General features: G+C 44.0%; 1 protein-coding gene across 12 annotated transcripts in view; it reads right to left on the bottom strand.

Annotated features, from left to right (window-relative positions):
• FAM219A (family with sequence similarity 219 member A) overlaps positions 1–22,776 on the bottom strand; it is a 103,079-nt gene that overhangs the window by 20,144 nt on the left and 60,159 nt on the right. For 6 of the 12 annotated variants that reach the window (XM_055790701.1, XM_055790702.1, XM_055790703.1 and 3 more), the window contains one exon: positions 1,394–1,456. The exons of the other annotated variants lie outside the window; for them this stretch is intronic. In XM_055790701.1, coding sequence (XP_055646676.1) covers positions 1,394–1,456 — 63 coding nt within the window. The remainder of the gene's footprint in view (positions 1–1,393; positions 1,457–22,776) is intronic. 12 annotated transcript variants of the gene reach the window in all.

Genomic DNA, 22,776 nt, shown 5'->3' with positions numbered 1-22,776 from the left:
TATTGCTCTGAACAGCATGCGGGACAGCCTTTCATCTGGACCTGCCAACCACATCACATCTTGCCCCTCCCTTCTTGTTCACCTTGTCACTTCATCTTTAAGATACTCTGTCCCCTTGTGATGTTAAAATCTTTTAAAGAAAGAAGATTAATCTGCTCAGTGAGCAAGCTGCTACCTATATGCTAGCCTCACACCAGCCTGTTCTGCTGGCTGACCCAGCAGAGCCACATGGTGTCTGCTCCAAGGTTAAGCTCTACTGGTGATAAGACAGCAGCCAAAGAAGCCCATGGAGCTTTCAGTAAGGCAGAAATAACACCTAGGTATAAAGCAGCAAAAGAAACACATGCTGCAGACACGATCAGGAACATAACTGGCCCAGCTTTGCATCCTGTTTGGCAACAGTCTCGTATTATAGCAGCACACAAAGGTCCTCAATAAGATGGTGCCCCAGCACGCTAAGCACTCATCAAACTGCCCCTGCCCTGGTGTGCTTTCACCTGCCCAACTTAGGATGTGTCAGAGGACAGGCAAATAACTACGCTGACAAATGAAGCGCATTCCCACAGGGAACCTCTGCTAGAGAAAGTCGTGTCTAAGTCAAGAGGGGCCTGAATTCTCCCCTTAGCACTTGAGAACAGCTACAGCCCTAATGCATGGTTTCAAGCACTTCTGTATTACTTAGTGCAATTTAAAATGCTTACCTGTTCTGCTGTCTGGCTGTGTCTAGCTGCTTTATGATGAGGGAAAATAGTAATGGAGCATGTGAAGCAGAATGGACTTAACATGACTATGTCTATGTTAAAAATTCAATAAGCCCTTACAATTACTCCTCTGGTCTCAGTGTTTAAATGAAATCATAACTGGTTTTAATAACATTTTCCTGGGGTTTAAAAATGAAATGCTGAACAGCTTCTTTGGGACATGTTGCTCTGTAAGGGAGCACTGGTTTTACCTACACTCTGCCCCAAACCAGAAATTACAAAAGTAGCCATAAGCTTCAGTCTCCTGCAGAACTGCTCCTTTTGTGATATCAGGCAAAGCAGACAACCCAGGAACTCGGTGAAGATCACCCTATACTATGCTGAAGAGCTATTTGAAGAGTGAGACTCCCCCATATACACAGTTCCCATGTGTCGCAAGATAATGAGTGACTCTGGCCATGGTCGGACAGGGGTGGGTGGAAAGTAGTTTAGGATGCCATCACCTCTCACCACCACCATGCTTGACTACATGCATCCCCCTCAACTCAGGCAGCCTGATCGGCATAAATGCCATTCAGTGGCAGATAGGGCTGATTTTTCCTTTGCACTGTGGGCTGGAAGCACACAGACCACTTGTATCTCGCCGAGAGCTGCTAGCTGAACCTCGCTAACTCAATTGCTTGTGAACCCACCTGACCAGGAGGAGACAGAGCTTCCTGCTATGGGGACAGTGCAGTGTGGGTCCACGCAATTTGCTGCAGTGGGAAGACAAAGAAAAATTAATCCAGTGTGACAGAGTTGTATTCTTCCATCTCCAAGGTCTATGAGATGAGATTTTGGGATGTATTTGCCTCTCAGTTCCTCACAGTCGGCTGAACCGTTTCAGAGGCTGAGGACTGCAGCGATTCCCTGAAAAATTCTATGTTCTCAGGCAAGATGAGTAAATTACACAGTAAATAAAATTAATCTATCTGTTTAGATCCCACTGAATGATGAACAGAGTTGTGAGCAAATGGAAGGAGAAAGAATAAACTGCCGACTACAACTTGTACTTCAGGCCCAAGACCTGATTTCATCTCACTTGCGGCCTTTAGCTCAGGGACATTAGCATACATCTAGCTAATGATGAAACCTTCACTACCTTTCACCTCTGAGAGTATTTGTCAGCAAGGACTGTGTCGCTTCTTGGAAAGACTTTAGGGTATGTACATCAAAAGGGGCTTTGCCTGCAGATTGTATAGAAAGGGAAGTATAAGAAAGCTGGGTGCCAGAGCCACGCTGATCCCCGTGAGAGCAGTGCACCCTGGGGAGATTTGGAAAGCATAAATGTGACCACGTGGGTGGCATTAGTGCAGCTGATGGCTGTGCCTCCCTGAATCATAGAGGCAAAATAAAAGTGATTTTTACTAACCAGGGGTAGCAGAAACAAAAAGGATCTGTCTGCGGCCAGACTCCTGCTCTGAATACAGGGAATATGGTTTCAAGCTGATATACGCTGGGCATCAGCACTGATTATTCAGGACAGGCCATCTGAATTGGATTGTTTCACCCAGCTTCAGAAAAGACTCTTCAGATAAGCAAGGGTCAGATAGCTAAGTCATCCAACTACCAGCTTGGGCAAGACACAATATTTTTAGCTGAAGTGTGTTATTTCTGCTGACCCAGCCAAACCTGGGGAAATTAGTGAACTACGTCTAATTGTGAGAACTGGCTAGGAAGAGCAGGTCCTCCTTGGACCAGGTTTTAAACATCCAAGTAGCTGCATTTCCTTATGTTTTGTTGATTTGGCTGCTGCTCTGTCCCTTTGGCATGGCTGAGAGCTGGCAGAAACACTGGTGGGCTCTGAGTGGTTTTAAGCTCCCTTCAGCTCCAGAAAAGGCCTGACAGTCAAAGAACTGGTAAATGACCTAGGGAGTACAAAGACAACATTTGCATCTCTTATTCAAGGATGCAATCCTTAGCTTTTCCCATAGGAGCTATCACAAATGCAGTCAGCGCATTCCATGCACAGCAATGCAGGGCTTATTCTGGGGTAATGCTCACCTACAGCGCTGCCTCCACAAGGTACAGAGAGGTTTCTGATGGCCTGGCTGACGCTACTTTTTGTGTTTCCCATCAGAGAACACACACCAAACTGAAGTGCCATTATATTCCTCAGCAAACAGGAGGACAGGTAAATGAGTACTCCAGCCCCAATCAAAGCTATCATCTACTTACACTACAAGCATCGCCAAAAGTGGCTTTACGTTCCAGCAGCATGCCCCTGCCCCTAGCCACACTATCCCAGGCCCAAAGCTCATTTATCTGACCCTCATGCGATTATAGGAAGGAACAACTTCTCCATTTATATCCACTCTGTTGGGCTTTGACATTTAGGAGAGCAGAGCATCGAGCGCAATGAGTCATCTAGCAAAGAAAACCTTACAGATGTACACTTAAGGAAAAAAAAAACCCCAACTATTTTGGACACAGAGTATTTTGCCTCTTCATGGCATGACATAATTGCAAATCATCTTTGGAAAACAGTAAATTGTATTTTACTGCTGGGAGAAACTATTGAACTGATTTACCTTAAAGCTACATAGGGCACCTGTGGCACCAGGGGAGCAGAGAACAGGGATTCTGGGCTCCCAGTCCTCTGCCTGAGCTGTCCCTGCAGCCATTTTATTTAGACAGGTTGCAACCATGTAGCAGCAGGCAGCAATTTATCGCTGTCTGTATTTGAACATCTTTCTGTACTGATTTCAAAGGCAGCTATTGTCGCAGCTCCCAGCTCGCAAGGGCATTTTGTTGTGATTCAGCCTGTGCTTTCTCACTTAATTTTTAAGGACTGAGACTTTCATTCCTAATGGCTGCAAAATACTGTATATAAAGATTTCATTTATAACGGTCAAAATGGGAATATATGAACAGCAACATTTTTATTTATTTATTTATTTCCATTTTTCACATTTACTTTGAGGAAGGGATTTATTTGGTATTTGCATGTACTTTCCAAAGAATATTTTTTCTAACAAACAGAAGAACAAAGGTAGGTATCTGGAGGAGTGTTTGCATGCTGACAAGCCAGCCACAAAGTTTCAGTTTATAAACTGAACTCTACGAAATACAATCCGTAAAATGGAGCTACTCTCTCCCTAACATATTTTAGATGGGCAGACAAAATTAAGTTATTTCACCTTGAAAGAACTTCTGCAAATGCCCCCTCATCACTTCTACTCAACACTTTTAAGTCAAAGCCATTTGCTTGACACAGGCACAGACAACCCCCCCCACGCACACACTCGCAGCCACCCACACTCACCCACCCACCCCATCCCACAACCAGAAAAAGGCCTCTATCAGGTGCAATTTAACTCTTCTCATTTAAGTAGTTCTCTTCATTTAAAGCATCACTTATGCTAAAGGCATAATCTACCAAATAAGCAGTTAATATTGGTGCCCACAACACATTTGTTATGGGTCCTGGTGTTCTGTGAAGAAGCATTAAGGTCACCGACACATGTAGTTAAGTGTGTTATGTGTTTAGGAGAGCAACAGTACAAATTTGCTAGCCAAATACTCACAGCCTTCAGCGTGTAATCAGGAGATCATCACCATCATCATATAGTGCATATAGGTATAAAAACCACTTGAACAGACTCTGACGTAAGTACACTTGAAGTGCATACACGGACAAATGTCCATGCTTGCACGAGTCTAAAATACGCAGTAAGTGATTGGTCTATAGCAGAAAGCTTATATAAACTACACGTTTTAGTTTATTTTTAAGATGTTGTAGTTGTGAAAGCTTTCACTAGCTGGCAGATATTGCTGTTTGGAATGACTTGTTGAGTTCCCGTCTTACTAGACTAGTAGCCAAAACAAATAGGCACAGAAGTGCTAATGCCACAGGCAGCATGTGAGCTTGGAACAGACTTGCAGCTTGCTGACTCCAGCATCCTGCTTGGAAAGGACCCTTTGAGTTTTCTTGTTCCCAGGCCTGGACTACAGCTGACAGTCCCAGCCATGTTTCTGGCTTTGATTTAACAGCAAAATGTCATTTGATCCATTCTGTTTTATCATCTGCTGCACTGGGTTTCTACAACCCTTTGCATTTCAAATCAAATTCTGTATTTTCTATCTAGTAAAATAAAAGCATGAAGATGAAGAAAGCAACCAGGCTGGTTAACATGCTGAATGGATGGATACACCTCACCCAACCATCCTTTTGAGACTTCCCTGCTCTGCAGTATGATACCTACTGTCTTCTTCCCCGAAAAAGGGAAAGAAAGCGTTACTAACTTACCATGTTGCCCTCCACCCTGCTCCCTAGAAGAGGACTTTCAGGCACTATTTCATTTAGACTAATTGCCTGTTTGCAATATAACTCTATGAGAGAACAGGATATGTGCAGCCCAGGGTGCCTATTCCTACTATTCAATTTCTCAGTCCTAGTCCCACATACTTGGATCAGTAGCGGCTCAGCCACAGAGCTGTCCCACACAGCAGACCTGCTCCCTTAAGTAGGATTACTGACCTGATCTCTCCCTTAGCGAGACAGCCATTGTCTGGAAATTGGACAGCCTTAGAACTCAATTAGTTATTTAATAAGCTTATGATTAACCAATCTGCTGATTAAGCTTTCATGAATTATGCTGACAGGAATTCTATTTCAGAGGGATAGTGGTCGCTAATTTAATATTTTTCCTTCTGGAACAGGGCTGGGGATCTGTGTGAGCCCTTGTACATGCCATGCCCTGACACTTCTCTCCTGCTGCAGAAGAATCTGCAAAAGCTGTTTGAGTGGCACCTGGGGCTGCTGCCCCATCACCAGGACATGTGGCCCTTGGAGACAGCTTGGCATTGCAGCCTGGTTGTTATACCTGGTGCAGCTTAAAGATTCCCACTTCTCTCTCCTGAAGTCCTGCCAGGCAGCATGGAGAAAGGCAAGCAGCTGCAGACCTCTCAAGTACAGTCTGAAAGAGCCTAGCCTGTCATTTTGATATCCACCCTGCTCTCATCTGGATTCAGGTGGGTGGCTCACCCCAGGGAGTAGAGGGAACTCCTTTCCTCTTTCTTTTTGCAATGAGTTTAGAGAAAGCTCATAGCTTCATCTCCAGCTTTGTCCTTTGCCACATGCTCTGAAGGATGGGGCTCACTGGGTACTGTGATCTGTTCCTTGTAGGGTGCCTTGGCAGAGGGGGCAGGATGTTGCCACCTTTCTCCTCAAGCTCAGACCCTGCTTTGGGGAAGAAATCAGAACTGGGCTCAGGGATTAGTCCCAAACTATCATAAATTATTAAAATTTTTTCCACCCTCAAAGGATCCCATCTCCTTTCTCAGGTGGGTCTGCTATCTGCCAGTGTTAACCAGTAGAGGATGGCAATGGGATTGGTTAAGGTGCCGTTGCCAGCAATTTTATGTTCCTTAACGTCCTCCTCCTTCTAGACACAGGGTTGAGGGTTTGGCAGCTGCCTTTTCCTTCCACCTCTCAGAGGGACTGGTGGCAAAACACAGCCATGCCTTGAATGGCAGAGGGAAACAGGACTGGCCAGAGAAAACTTATGTCCCTGCTGAAACCCCCGAGAAAGGGGCTTGAAAGAAGGTGAAAGAAAAGATTGCTGGCTGCAGCTGCTTTGAGTTCTGGAGGACCTGAAGCAAGGCTGGGGGATGAGAGATGTCATCTCAAACTGCAGAGCCCTGCACTGGGAAATCAGACGTGCACACTGCTCAGCTGAAGCCTCTGACAAAGAAGCAGCAGTTCTGGTGGCAGGGAGAGCTCAAAGGAATGCAGGGAAAGGCTGGCTCACACTGCAGATAGCGGTAATGTACAGGAAAGATGAAGACAGTTCTTAATATAGAACTCTGATGTCAACGAAACACAGTTTAGTATTATAACGCTGATGTATTTCACATCTTTGTTACCCTTTGTCAAGACAGCATGCAGGGCAGCGATGCTCGGAAGCAGTTTGCTAATGCAAGTTGTCAGGCACTGGTGTGTCTTTTCAGGGCTGCCGTTATGGCACTGCCATCCCAGTGCTGCTCACTGCCAGGCCCCTGGTAGCCCCAAAGGAGAAAGGATGGGTGCCAGAGCACTGCTGGTCTGAGCAAGGTGTAACACTGCTTTTGGGGGGCACTGTAAAAGGGAGTCTAGGCAAAGGGGAGGCAGGTATAATCTAGACTCTGAATGACAGACCCCATGCCTTTTACTAATCTTGCAAAGATTCAAACTTTTACATCTTGCCACAGCCAAGATCCCATTGACTGGCAAATGAGCCCACCTCCCCCAGACAGCAGGCAGGGGAAGTTTCCAGCTCTACCTCGCAGCTGCCTACTCTCAACACCGTAGCACTAAATGAGATTGCTGGCTACACTGCAGCTGCCAAGTCTCCGTTATCTGACCCACTCTCCTAAATGACCCACTGAGGCAGAAATTCTGGCAGACCAACATTTTTATCTCCCTGCTCAATGGCCAGCTGTATGCACTGAAGGGAGGAAAAATCCCAGCTTGGATTTGCCTATCAGAAGATCATTAGCTAAGGACTTTCTACAGCATTTCTAAGAGAAAAGGGAGGAGACAAACAAAAGCAATAAAAGAATTATCATATTTTTTGTGCCCCTTGCATGCCTGGGTCAGGCTTTTGTTGGGCCACAGCGCATGCACGTTCAGCTTCACTTGGAACATACATATTTGTGAGCTAAAACTGCCAACTGCATACAAACACAAGGCTTATTGTTGTACAGTTAGCTGTTTGGCTGCCCAACTGGAGCTGGAGATGAGAGGAACAGAAGAGCTGCACAAGTGAAGAAGGAGAAAAACAGCCTGAGGGTCTCAGCAAGTAACGCTTTATTGCAGTAGTGCTAAGGGACTAGTGAGTGTACATAGAAGACAGGTAGTTCCTTGCCTAAGGAAATTAAGACAGAAAACAGACTGTGCATAAGGAGTACAGGCAGCTAAACTGACAGGTGTTTCAGTGACATGCAGTGTCTCTTGCTTCCAACTTCAGTTTGAATTATCTTTCAATAATTAAGATATTCAACAGGCTTTAACTTGTATACACAGACACTTAAGCACAGCTATGAATGAACGATGACAAAGTGGAGCGAGGAGGCTCAGGTTTTTTCCACTGATAAAAACTCTGCCAGGGTCTGTGCTAATTCCAGTCCCTTTTAAAGAAGTTTATAAGAAATGACCTGCCTGCCCTTCAGCCAGTTGGTGCTTCCAGGTAGACAGGCAGAGGGTAGGGAAGAGGACATGGCAGTGGGGAGATGCTGGCTGGGTTCTGCACATCTGCCAATGGAGTGGGCAGCAGGATATGCTGGAACAAAACCCTACAGACTCCAATTTAGAGCAAAAGATGAGATGAGCAGGGGATTGTTATCTTTAGGTATGGTGGGATTTCAGAAAGCCTTTGCAGAGATACAAGCTTGCTTTGTTTTTCTTTTTGCTATGCATTTTTGTAAATAAACTGATTTTCCTGTTCATTATTTGTTTTGAATCAAGAACACAGATTTCCATTGCCCACCAACTGCATGCAGGGCTAGTAGTATCAGCTGTCATCCTTTTTGCCTCGCTATTTCCCTCCATACAAGCATCAGCAACTTTTAGGTCATACTGTATCTCAAATTACCCTAGGGAGAGAAAATAAGGGTGACAGGATCATCTGTCCTGAAGTCAACTTCAGTGTGAAGCAACACCAGAAACTCTCTCTGAACACACAGGCTGGGGTGTCTGCAGGAGATGGGGAGTGGGAGTGAGGCACTGGCTCCCCTAAGGCAGAAAGTTCAGGCAATTGCAGGGAGGATGAAGGAGCCATGGTGTACACACAGACACACACATTCAGTGGCTCTCCCAAGCCTGGAATCTCTTTCTCACGCACAATATGCTTGGAAAAGTCTGGCTTCTGCCCAGGTCCAAACAGAAATAGCTTTAACACTCAGATTTCCTGACAGTCTCTCCACCCCACCGATGCTGGCACACCCAGTGCTCAAAATGGACTGGGAAAAGCTGTGAACACAGTGAAAGTGTGGCAGAAAATACGCTCTGCTTTCAGCAGAGAGTATTTCAAACAGCTTTTTGTGGCTGCTAACAGTTGCACTTGTGAGGTGAACAGAAGGGCAATGCCAGACTTTGGGGAATAAAAGCCCTTTAACTTCACGCCAGGTCAGCACCAGTACAGATGTGGAAGAAGCCAAGGGACTGACAGCCTTCTCCTTTCCAGGATGGCACTCGAGCCAAAAATCTGGGGACACTGGGATCTGCTGAGCTGTCTTCAATGGAGTCTCTCCTTGGCCAGTGCATGCGCTGAGGGAATGAGAGAAAGAATCATAGTTTTCTGATCACCCAATACACAATCCAGCAAAGTCACCTGATTAAGGGGACATGACCTGACTTGGAGTTCACAGAGATAAAAACCAAGGAGAGGAAAAAAAAAAACCCTCAAGCTAGCATTTTTGTATCCCCATCTGTTCCCTGGGTGCCTTAAGTCACATTGGCTCAGTCCAAAGACAGAAACAAGGTTTCTTCCTACCAGGTCTCCAGGATCCAGTAAAATACAAAGGAAAGAAAGGTGCACCTCCTTTCCTGACCATGCTATGACAAAGCTGTCAGAGCAGCTCTGACTGTGTCACCTCTGCAGCAGTGTCTGGTGGGAAATGCATGGAGAGCCATTGCTCTTCCACATCCCTCTGGAGAAGATGGTACTGGAAAGCAGAGGCAGAAAGTCTTTTTTTTTTTGTAAATCACCATCAATTTGATGTTTAAAAGCGGTGAATTTGAGTAAATTCTCAGTAAGTTGAGAACCCCAACAAAGTGTCTCTGCTGTTTCTGTGCTGGTGAGGGTGATTTGCAACAGCAAATTCCAGTAATACAGAAAAGTAAATTTGGGGATTAAACCTACTGCACTTTGCTCAGTGGAGAGACCTCTGTAAGTCGGACAGTGACAAATGGTTTTCTTTACTTGGAGTGTTAAATGCACTCTGCTTAGCTCCATTGACCTTGTGAAAAATCATACTTAGGAGTCACCGCTGGCTCCATAACATGATCATCTGTAACAGACCTCATGAAGGTCAACCAACATCTACTCATGACAGTGCAAGGTGCAGAGGACCCGGCAAGGCACCACCCTGAGACAGCCTGTGTTTATCAGGTATATCTGTCAGTCTCCAAGTTAAGCCAAAACTCTCCAAGTGGAGGAGGTAAAAGTCAGTGCCAATGGGGCACTCTCATTCTGGAAGCCTCTGAGGTCCAAGGCCACCACTTGAAGTCATTGGGTGCCTTCAACACTGCTGGACTGACATAGGGATCCATATGTAGCAAACCCCAGAGGCTTTGACACCACCGTAAATCATAACGTGCCACTACCTACCCTTTCCTTTCACCTAACATAATCCCATTTCCTCCTCAGAGCACAGCTCAGAGTACTCAGTCTTTCAACAGCCCTGTTAACCACTGCTAAGGGCCCCCTTGAGCCCTAACTATACGATGAGTACTCAGAAAGCCAGAGTAAGTAAAGTAATGAGGTGAAGGACCAGAAAAAATGTACTTATGAATCTTCATTTTCAGAACCTCAGATACTCTCTGCTTATTTTTTCCCAGTTCTGTGATTCTGCCTCTGGATTACAGAGCTGGTCTGTGAGGCCTGACAAATTCCTTTTTTGTTGCACCCCACTTTTGAGAAGTTTTACTATTGTAACCTTGTTAGATATAACAATCAGCTTTACAAAAGTATCTCTTTGTTCCAAACTCCAAGATCATGAAAGAGGATTAATTTCTGCTGGTCTACAGGCAACATATCAGTTTGCTCCAGATCAGCATTCATTTTTTTCTCCAAGCAACTTCCACACCTTTAACAGTCTTGAACATCCACCCACTGCTTCCACTCCTGCCCTAAATTCCTCATAAGCTCAAAATAGTATTCTTCAAGTTATTAAGATAGTAGAACTGATCCTCAAGGATGGACTTTAACTTCCTTTGATTAAAATCCACTCCCTTGTCCTATAGAAAAATGCACAGGATACAAATGGGAAAAAGCATGGGATGGAAGGAATCATTTGCTTGTTTTTCCTTCTGTTCTTTCTTGTAATTACTGGTGGCATGCAGCAGGTAGGGGTCTGTGTGTGACAGTCAGCCTCTGGGCCATTATCTTTTCCTGCAAAGTCCCCTTAAAACCTCAAATTACAGCAGGAAAAAATCCCTCTGTCAATCTCAGACTTAAAATGCTTTTTCCAATGGCTAGCTGAGACACCACCAATGCCAAGAACAGCTCAAACTACAAAACCAAAGTGTTGTACAGCCTCCTTAGCAGCTGCTTGGTTGTCACCTGTGCTGTACCTCACATGAACATGTGCACAACCACCTTGAATTTGGTTCTGCCTTGTAATATCCCATCACTACACTCTATGAATGCCCTTGCTTCGCTAGGACATACTGGGTACAAGAAATCAGCTGCTTGCTAGTATTAAAAGATCAGTCAGCACTGAGAATGACAGATAAAATGCAAGAACAAATTTCCCTGTGTGAGCACTGCAGTCAGAAAGAGACACAAGCAAAGGAGAAAATGTTTTAATATGTTCTTAAATTTAACCACTGTACAGTTGAGGAGGTTTGGTGAATTAAAGAGAAAGAACAGAAAACAATAATTACAACTAAAAAAGAATATTTGTAACAGCGTGAAAATCAAGTAGCTATTAGGCTTCTCATGTTTACCAGTGGACATACTGGTGTTCATGGAAGAGGACTGCTTTGGGCCAGTGCATGCAAGTTACCTGTCTACCTCTGCAAATCCTACTGTGTTTGTGTTGGGAGTCCAAAAGAATAACTAGATAGGGCTTAGACAGGCTTTTTCAGTAATGAGTAGAAAGTGTACGACATGCAAAAAGATAACTCGAGTCCTAACTTGGAATAGGAACATAGGATACTTCAAGTTGGAAGGGACCTCAAAGCAGGATCAGCTATGGGATCAGACTGGGTTGCTCAGAGCTTTTATTCAGTCAGGTTTTCAAAATCTTCAAGGATGGAGATGACATACCTCCCTGAGAAAATTTTCCCGTGCTTGACTTAAGGATTTCCTTAAGGTGATTAAGGTGAGAAAAGAAACAGGTTGGGAAAGAACTACCGACTAGATGCTCCAGGCAATTTACTGACAGACAACTCAGGCACGTTGATACCATTCCTCACTGGGACAGAGGAAGTTTCACATGAAGCTTTTACACTCTTCTCACAACTCTCCAGGTTATCCTGGTCATCTCCCATCTGATGGTCATTACCAGGTAAATGCAGCCAGCTGTCACTGTCTTTTCCCCTTCACTCCTGCCCTGAATCAGAGCAGAGGCTCTAGGTCGTATGAATATCCTGTAGACTCCCTGTAGATGATTCCATTCACCTAGTCAATGAGACCCAAATCAGCCATAACCTTTTGTCATGTGGTCATGACACTACTTTCTAGGGAGGTGGAAACTCCCAGATACCCACGAATGTTTAATTCCCAACAGAAAGAACACCACTGGCAACAAAGGAGCTAAGACCACCTCCCTGTGTTACTGGATCATGCCCTTTCAATGAAAGGATAGAAAAATCCAAAGGGCTGTCTAAAGGACCCAAAGCCAAATTCAAGGACTGTCGTGACTGCACATAGGCAGAAGTGAGTCAGCTATGTGAGTTGAGAGGAACTAAAAGCTTAACATCTGCCTGCACAGAAATAACTATGTCAAAGTTTTGCTTTCACATTTTGTTTCACCCCCTGCCCCACACATCAGAAAGCTGTGTAAAGCCATATTTCAGTCCAGTAATTAAAGCATTCAGGCAGAAAAAAGAACTGAACTTGAGTCTTCCATGTTCTGGCAGAAAGTCTGTAGCTAAAAAAGGCACAGCTGATTTGTGACTTGAGCATCCCAAACTTTCTACAGCTAAAACTACCTTGTAAATTAAACATGAATTTGTGAATGGTTTTGGAACAATCCATTACATATTCTTTTAGTGAACTTAAAACAACAAAAAGAAATACTGCTAGGGTTAACTAGGGAGTTTAAGTCCAAGATGCTTTTTTTTCTTTAAAAATTGTAAGCAAAACCTGAAAATCTTAGTTTTAAAAGCAGCCTCCATTCTGGACTCAAACTACCCATGCCTGACAGCATCACTTTAAATATTAAATATGCTAAGCTTGTTCAAGATGTATTTTTAGCACAATGTTATTTAATATGTCAAACAGTTTCTCAGATGAACTTTTACAAAGTACAATTGTCTCACTTGTACTATTCATCTCTTCTCTCAAGCTCCTGGTCCTACAACCAGTATTTATAATAAATCATAGCAAATCTTTCTTTTTTGAAAATCTGCTCTTACTTTAGGCCTGGGTAGCAACAGGGGACAGAGAGGGGCTGTCTTCTGGCGTGGAGTAGCTGGAGCTCCATTGCAGCAAAGGGGCTGCCAGCAGCCTGCAGCTGTGAAACACCTGGTGTGATTAAACTTTCTTTTCATAGCGAGCACACCATTTACTCATGGTAGAAAGCACTTTTAAGCCCAAATGCTTCAGACTACTGAGCTAGGCAGAAGACTACATCACTCCTCCAAAAGACATCCACACCTGCTGACCTGATTGTACCAATTCCATAGCAGTGAGCAAAAAAGAGGGGTTGTTTGGAAAAAGTGGGGATTGTCTTGCATTCAGAGCAGAAGGCAGAAAAAACCAAAGTTATAGCAAATGTAACATGATGGTTTTGGGTTTACAGTAGAATTGCCTTAAAGCCCTGTAGAGGATTAATTTTATTATGCTATAAACAGTGGTACTCTGCAAGACAGTTGAAACAGTTCCCCATTCACAAAGGCTTAAGCTGAATCAATTCAAGCTCTTCTCAAGGTAAGCAGTGAGCAGAAAAAAAAAGGCACAGAATCAAGAAAAGAAAAAGATTTGGGCAGAGTGCACAGGTGAAAGGGACATGAAGAGTAAGGCAGGAGTCATTGAGAGGCAACGGCTCAGCTGTGCAGTCTTAAAAAGTGAGGATGGATGATTTCACTCATATGGAAAATGGAAGGAAGCCTGGGAGAGGAGAAGTTGGCAAAGCCCAGTGGAGAGAACAGGAGTCTATTAATTTGTACTGCGCTGAGGCTGGAGACAAAGATGAACAGATCCCAGTGGTAACACAGGAGAAGCTGGAGAAGATTCTTTGAGCAAATACATGAAGACTTCCATCTATCTGCCAAGAATGTACTTGTTACCCCTCCCCTCCCCTCCCCTTGTAACTGGACCTGGAGAAAGGGTGCAAATGTTGTCTATGGGGCTTAATTTTTCTATACGTTAATTTAGAAAGAGGGTTTGAGGAATCCTCCAGTGTTTTAAAATCTGATTAATTAATTTTAGGTTTTCCTTCAGGAAGAAGTTTCAAAAAGAGGACTACAGCTATTTTACACAGTACCAGACGGTGACGTCTCATTTCCGTGAATGATGCAATAAATGCATACCCTTAGCACAAGCTATTCAGCCGTGATTCTGGCAGTAATTAAAGCTTTTGAATGACAGTTATGTTTAGCAACTGAAGAAATGGGATCAGACTGTCCAATCACTGCTGTGACTTTATAGCTTCTTAAATAAAATCTTATCTTGGTAAATATGTGGTGTCTATAAAAATGGCTTTATTTTCCTTCAGCGTGATCTGCTTTATAGAAAATGACTGTTGAGTAGAACAAGAAAAGAGCTGTCCCAAAAGCTTGAGGTTCGACAGAAAAGGAGGAGAGCTGCCAGAAAGCTTTCTGCACACAGCAGAGCAGAAAGGCTGTGACTAGTGTAGGCTGTGGTCTTCCCTGGAGTGCCAATGTCTCATCACTGCCAGGGGTGAAGCATCTGTCAGGTAACAGGCAAAGCTCTATCATAGTCCCGGTCAGGGCTTGCAAGATCCAGAAGCCTCTTGACACAACCAGTCCCATCATCTCCACTGCTGCTTAATTGCTGTTCCTTAAACTTCTCCATAAAGCAGTGGTGTTGCCTGGTATAAGAAGGTGGTGATATCTCTGACCCCAAGCTGAGATGAGATGCTGAGAAGAGCTGAAGCTGCAGTAGAGTTGCTTCTACCAGTCTGTTAACCCAGGCAACAGCCTCTTTTGTGTGTGCCCAGCACAGGCCCATATTACTCCACGACCTGTTCCAATCAGCCCTCCCTCCATGCAGAACCGCAGAACAAACCTCTGTGGTTTCTTCTGTGCTGCCCCGCTGCTCCTCCCCAGACCTCTGAACAAAAACTGATGGACGTGATGAAAACTTGACTGTTGCTAAGATCTCAGAGAAACAGAACAAAGTTTTCAGGGTGCTGTGAGCATCCTCTGTGCATAAGGATAGCAGTTAAAAGCAAGAATTGAAGTGAACTTCCCGTATCAGTGCAAATCCCTTCCTTTTGAGAAGTGTGTTACTTCTACTTAATGGAGCCTGATCTGCTGACGTAGCATTTTAGCCCCAACACTCGATAAGCAGTCAGTAACCTTTTCCACCTAAGAGCTGACTGCGCAGCACTGAGAAGACAAAGGGGGAGCCCACATCACTGAACAGTCAGAACAGATTCATTTAACCATCAGGTACAGTTTAAGGCTCATCACTAATAAATCAAACATGTTAAAATCTGCACCATCCAATACTGTCCGTGGATGCTGTGGTCTGTTCTGGAGCAAGTTTACATTAATTACACTGGGCTCTACTTGCTTCCCTTGAGTGCTATGCAGAAACTTACCTACATACGGAGACATCAGAAGGAATTACAGAAATAGTAACACCTGGGTAATTCAGAACTGGGGAAATGTTCCCTTGTGGTGGGCCAGGGAAACAGGTGTAATCTACATTTAAGGACACAGGGCTCTGAGAAGCCAGAAAACAGTACTATTGCCCTTTCCTGTGTTGATTTTGTCAAAGATGCTAACACCTGAGCAGGCAGCCTTGTCAACTCAGCTGGCATTACTCTTTCTAATGTCAGGAACAGGGTGTAAATCACCTTTGGGAACATCACTCTCCTTTAAACCAGCTCTCTATGCACTTCACAGAAAACAGCGATAAGAGTAATATGTACTGTGTAACGAGATCTCTGAACAGACCACCAGTCTATCACTGCTGTGGTGCTGCCTGCTGGGGTTAGGCTTTGCTAGACCAGGTAGTTTTTATTCTCATAACTTCTTCAGTTACTGATTTTTTCCTTCCTTCTATCACAGAATCTCAGTAACTTGCTCAATTTGCTTTGCCTCACAACCATCTGAGCTACTTCCCATATTTTAGGTGTCAGATGATGGTGGATCAGGACAAAGAAGAGAACCTGTAATTTGCAGCTCTTGTCTTCTGCTTCAGGGGCAAAACTCCCATTCAGACTCCAGGTGCTTTTAGCTCATTCTCATTACAAAGCAAAATAATTTATGTAGAAGCAGATCTTCAGGATTAAGTCCCCTTCCTAGACTATTAGACCTGCAGGTACTGTAAAAATTTGGAATGGCTAAAGGATGGCCAGATAATGCCCCAAAAAATGATTCCACTACCTTACCTTCTCCTTCATGACATTTAATCTGGAGGTATATTAACCAAGAGTGGTGTGTGCAGCACAAGATGTGAGTGGGCATGTATCTACCAGCTTGTGAGGTGTGTGGGCACCCAGTAACTAGTCACAGAAAAGGTGCATGTGTGACAGTGGAGGGCTAGGAAAGGCCAGTAAGCCCTGGTGGGTGGCCTAACAAATCAAGCAAATTGCAGTGACAGGAAGACTAGGCTTGTTTGGTGAACATCACACCACATCATGCTCATATTCACATGCTCATGCTTTGCTCCAGGGATTTGCTGAATGGTACCTTCCTTCCCTCCATCTTATCCATTTACACACTCTCTCCTGCCCTAAACTCTCTGCTGAACTCCAGTGAATTGCTCTGTTCCAGTTTCTCTTAATGGCTTTACTGTTTACCCAAGCCTGTGTCAGCTACAGTGTCTCACACACCTCTTCCTTTCTGCCCCTCTGTTCCTCCTCTAACTAATCTGCAATAATATGCCTGTCACAACTGCTTTTCTGCTCTCATCTTTACTGTTCCGTCTGCAGAGCCCTACTGCCCTTAACGTGATGCAGCTGTTCACTCTCTCATCCCCTTCAAAAAGAGCCTGGAGATATTCTACAGGAAGGATGCTACAATAAATTTGTGCACGCATTTCTCTTATAAACGGAAAGAGTAATAACACATGAAATAATGTTTACATAAATTCCTCCCAGGCCCCAGGAGACCTCTGAGCGGAAGGCTGCACTTTTATCTTCATGAAGAAAATCAATAGCAGAGCTACGTTGCCACTGTGCTCCGGCTTCCACATTAGTCCCCCCTGCCCACAAAGTACAGACTGTGTTCAAGGAAATGGGTGCTCCCAAAGGAGGAAAATGTCTTTGTGCACTTAAGGTAATAATGTCACTTGAGGTCACCATGTAAACAGTTATGGATATGAAAATCTGCAATTTTGTCAGTCGAGCTGGAACCTGGGGACCTAGCTTAAGAGTTACAGCTTTTTTATAAAATGTTTCCCCAATTTACCTACAGAGCTTCTTCCCAGAAACAACAGCTGCTGTACCTAATTAGCATTAATCGCCTTGTTACAGAAGAGCAACTGGGAATAGTACAGTACTTGAGGTACTGACAAAAGGATACACTAATGGCATTGATCTGTCCAGTTTGCTACCACCCCCCCCTTATTATTCTGTTTTCTGTATGAAAAGCTTAGAAGTCACAAGCTGTGATGACAGAAAGTGAGCAGAAAGGGAGCCATGGATGTGGGCAGGTACTGAGCCATTCAGCCTACCTAAGACGTTTGCTGCTGTTTGGGACTGCACCTCCCAGTGCCAGTTTTTCATCTTGACCTGTGGCAAGAGCAGCCTCAGAAGGGCATCTCTGAGTAATGCATTCTTTTGGAACAACAGTGGGATAGGATGCTCTGCTGTGCACTCTGCAGCTCTTCTGTGGAGGTGCTTTAAAAAAAGTTCTGAACCTACACCCAGCCCTAGGAGAGGGGGTTAAATAACTACACCAATTGAAAGATCAGTCTCAAGAGCACATGGGGAGATAAAGGCAGTCTGTCCTTTACTGAGATTAAAGTTTCAACCAGAAATGTACCAATTTTGTTATGTTGAACCCTGAGGTCTTTGTAGTTCTCAGCTCATTGACTGATGTTCCCAGAACTACACCTTCCTGACAGTACTGCAATTCAGTATCTGCCATGAATGCACAGCAGCAGGCTGGAAGGCAGGCGCTAACACCACAGATACATCATCAGCCTCTGTTCCTAAGTGCATTATCTCCTCTGTTCACTTCAGTCTCATCAAGATGGGGCCCAGACATAAACTAGATCCTCAGTTTTGTCCAAGCCAAGTACGCTGGGGAACAATACACTGTATTTCCTTGCAATGGGGTTTCAGTTGCTGTTTTACCCCTACCAGTGTTGCTCACTTGAGGTTTTTGAGAAATGTGTTTGTTAACAAGCAAGAATTAATCCAACAGCACAAGTAAAATAATTCAGTGCTTGGAAGTAGATACACGTAATAGGTCCCTTCACACAGAATTTGCATCCCCACCTAGAGACTATGGAAGACAAGAGATATGAACTCCTCTGCTGTCATGGAGTTTATATGTCTTAAGATGGAGAGGCAAGATTGATACAGGAAGAAGGAGAAGGAGGCAAGAAGCCTTGGTGGTATCATCTGAGATCTGTCCTTGAAGGATGAACACTATGGTTGTTTGCCAGAGAATGACTTTTTCTGCTAAGACTTCCTTTACCTCTCCCTGAGCCATCTGCTTGGCTCAGGCCACACTATGGCCATTGCCTTGTTCTCACACCCTTCTTGTCATACAGAAAGCCAAAATGCCAGGCTAGGGTGACTCAAGAGGCTTTTATGCTCACCCTACCAATAGGTCCAGGCTCCTGGCAAGTGGAAGTTCCTTTCCAGCAGTAGCTGGGCTGTGGCTGATGTGCTTTAAGAGCAATCTGCACTGAGTCTCCTAGAGAAAAAAAGCAACATCCCACAATGCAGCTAGCAGGAGGAAGGTGTTAGTATCCTATTAATTAATGAAATAGCTCTGCTTTGTTACTTTTACAACAGCTTCCTGCCTCTCAAGGCAAGGAAAGTTTCTGGTTAGGCTAGTGGATTATAGACTTGAGGTACAGCAGCTTACACCAAAGGCAACTTTGCAACACTTGCTTCTTATGGGACTGATAGTCACTGTGTTATTAGGACAGTTGGTATTATGAGTACCAGCATGAGATCTAAGCTTGGAGGGGAACAAACCAGTAGCTAGGAAAGCAGGAAAATTAGTCACATTTGCAATTCAGGTCCATCTTTTTTACAGGAAGCTTTCAAAGAAAAATCTAAACCAAAATCATGAACACTTTGAAGCCTGCATCAATATCACCTAGGCTTCCTCCTGGTCATGGTAGAAGACCTCCTCTGGATATAGCTCAGTCTTGAGATGGGACCCAGTTTGCCTAGCTTAGACACTCATTCTACTTTTAGGCACTCCACTGAGTAATCCTCCAAAAACAGTGACTTATTCTCTATCTAGTCCAAGGAGAGGAGGTGCTTACATCTAAGGCAACAGTTACCTCGGAGGGATGAAAGCTGCTATGAGTGTCCCTGTCTGCTCTCTCTCCCATATGTTCATCTGCAGACAGGGATGCAGGAGATTTACTACCAAGCTCCCGGTGTGGTGGATGTGCTGATGAAGATGCCACTGCCACAACCCCCAATCACCACTGTAGTGTGCCCTGCTGAACCCCAATAAATTGCCATCTTGGTCATTCTGTTTTAACACAAACTGTGATGTCATTGACTGCTAGGTAAGACAGACAGACTGCCTGGATGGCAACCTCAGTGAAGAGAAGGGAAATTAAAAATGCAAAATGAAAAACAGATGGCATAAGCTTCATTAAAATAATATCTTGTCTCCTGGGGATCCCATGAGGATCCGTTGCCTTTTAGTGGATATGGTGTCCCTGAGATTTACACTTGGGGATTATCCTGTCCCTCCCTCTCTCCTTATCACTACTCTCTTCTGTTTTCAAAAGGCTTGTGGTATGTGCTCCATCTGGATATGCCTCCTAATAAGGAGCCATCTCCTAAGCACTAATGTACACCCAGCCCCTCCCAGTGCTGCCAGAAGCCTCCTTATCAAGTGATTTGAAAGGAAAAAAGAAGTGTGGCTGAGTCTTACAGTTCCTGACAGAAAGACAAAGTGGGAGTGTTACAGAAGTAAGAAATACATGATTAATATGGATATAATATCAATCAGGGTTTAAGATGATGAACTACATGAACTGGAAGACATTATTTTTCCTTGGTGTGAGGTTCTCTTTTCTGATGTGGCCTCACCAGCAAGCTAAATATTTTACTGTTCCACTTATAAATCAGGTGTAACCTTTAGGAAATCAGTAGCAATATAAGCCACCTGTGAAGTTTTTCTTGTATCTAACTGACCCCCCAAGTAAACACGTGGCCAAATGTATTTATTCAGAGGGCGAGAAACAACCAAGGAAAAGACCATTCAAGCAGCAGGATAAATCGTGTTCAGTGCATGCAGCACAGCACGCTCTTTCTGTCACACTTCAATCACTGTGGCCTATGCAGGCAAAAGTTGCATTCATGCTGGGTTGGTATTTAATTGAGCTCAGCTGAAAGAAGTTTCCAGCAAGCATATATGAATCTTCACAGAGTGAAAAATGACATTTATCAACCCTCCATCAGAGCATTTGACATTTGAACAATTGATTCTGATTTAACAGTGAAAAATGCCACTACCTGCAATAGGATGAAAATCCTAGTTGCTACCATCCCCAACAATTGCTCTGCCAGTTAAACTATTAAACATTTACTACCATGACTTTGTCTAGCCTTGAAGAGATTATAAAAACAATCCAAATCCTGACAAGTTAAATGCAGAAGAGACAAAGATCTAGTTGGAGGAACAGGGGTCACAGCTGGGAGATGCAAGCTATTAAACTGCTTGAAAATTGTAAAGGCTCAGCAGATTTTAATAATGACAACAGCAGGAGCTGATGTGGATTAAAGGTATGTTACACTGGCTACGGACAATACCGATAGTATTTTTTTTTTTTTTGGTTTTGCCCCAGGTAACTTAGAGCTCACTTGGGTGTAGCTAAGAGTAGAGGGTCAATCCAAATGCCACTAGGTATGTGTTCACCTAATTAAAGAGGCACACTGTTTCCACAGGGAGAGAGAGAGGTTTTTAAGCAGACTTCTCTCTGGAGACAAGGCAGGGATGCTTGTCAGCCTTGCAGGACAATTCCTCTTAAGTTGGTAGGTTTCACACAACTATTACATTCATAAGTGTATTGTGGTCAGCACTGAGTATTCACTGGGCAGAAGCCCTAGCTGGAAAGGAGGCCCTGACAATGGTACACGTCTATCTACCACAAAAACTGTTCAGAGTCTTCCAATACCTCCCTTTGCCTCCATTCAGCAGTGGCTAAGTGAAACAGAATTTTCCCTCTGTGGAAAAGCAGAAGTTCTGGCAGAAAGACTAATCATTCTGTTGTATCTGATCCTTGGAAAAGAGCTGGTAAGCTCTGCAGAAGTGTGACTATGGAGTGTTTTCACGTATTAGTCCATTTTAATAATTAGTTATCTTGCAATCAACTAATGTAGCAACTTACTTAAACACAGTCTGATGTGTTTTGAGTTCCTGGGTTTCTCAGTCTACTGGCTTTGCTTAAGCACTTCGTTTATAAAGCTGAGGTTTGTTACAGATCTACCTCAAATTATATTTTCATTTAATTTGCATGAATTGAACTTGTCATCCCAGAACCCAACTATGATCAGATCTCCTATAATGTCCTCATGACTTACCAAATCCATGTCTAAAATAGCACCATTTTCTGCCCTGTTAGCGAATCTGTGGAGGATATTCTTATTGCTTAGAAATGCAAGAACATCTCAGACTTACCAATAATAGTATCAATTGCTCTCCAGCCTGATTCCTGATGTTAGATTATCCCAAACAACTACTGCAGTAGAAACTATCTCTCTAATAGCATTATAAAACTCTTCTGGCAGTGAAAAAGGATCCTAGTGGCATATGGCATGCTGGCAGTGACAATGTTTTACCAAACTGTGAGTTGTGCTGTCACTAACATATACAGCTGCTCCCCTTCCTGAAAAGCAGCCACTGGTTTTAGAGTATTTGTAACTGCGATTGCAGGACAGATCTGCTGGCGCAGTGCACTTGCTCACGTCCTGTATCAGCAGCTCAAGGTCCTTCACTTTGCTGCACAATCTTGCTGCATTTGCATATCCAACTTTCTATCTTCTCCTTTCTAGTCACTCCTTCAGTGAGATCTTGCCTATTCAACTATTTTCTTTTCCTTTGCTGTCTATAAGTCTACTCTGTTACATTCCTTTCTGTACTGCTATGACCAGATTAGTCTGATTATTCAATTTACCGTCTACTCGGGCAGAGCCTTGAGACTTCACAAGTGCTTCCCAGCCTTTTCCTGGTGTTTCTTTAAGGCTCCTCTTATAAATGAGGCCAACAGTAGTGTTTGCAGTAGTACTGCAGGTCCTTGGGTAAAACCTATCTATTGAGAGCATCTCTTCATAATCACACACCAATGCCCAAACCTTCCCAAATCTTCTTCAAATCTTAGCTGTCTGCTAACCTTCCCTGTTACTCATCTGGTAGGGGCCAGAGCTATCCCACTAAACATGTGGGCATCCACTCCCTTCAGAGTCTTCCCCAACATGGCACAGTCACCCTCTAGCAGCTCCAGTAGCACCCTCTCAGTGTCATTGTTTCTGATGTGAAGGAGAACCAGAGGACTGCTTCCTGCCCCCACTGGGAAATGTTCCAGACTTAGATTCCCATTTTTTACCCATGCTCTGAGCAAAAAGCACACTGTTTGACTTGTCCTTCATCAGTTTCTTGAGGCTGTGTGACACAATAGTGGCTCAGGTTTTGGAGGCAAGACAGCCACATGTGGATTGCTGTCCTCTTGTAAGCATTAGCCTTGCGAGGAAGCAGTGTATTATGCTAATTGGATGATTCTGCTTCCAGAACTTAAAAAATATTGCTCAGAAATAGCACAAGTATTTG

This window comes from Falco peregrinus, chromosome Z (assembly GCF_023634155.1).
Source record: "Falco peregrinus isolate bFalPer1 chromosome Z, bFalPer1.pri, whole genome shotgun sequence".
Taxonomy (NCBI): domain Eukaryota; kingdom Metazoa; phylum Chordata; class Aves; order Falconiformes; family Falconidae; genus Falco; species Falco peregrinus.
The sequence above is the reverse complement of the archived record's forward strand: the minus strand, read 5'-3'. Positions and strand labels throughout refer to the sequence as shown.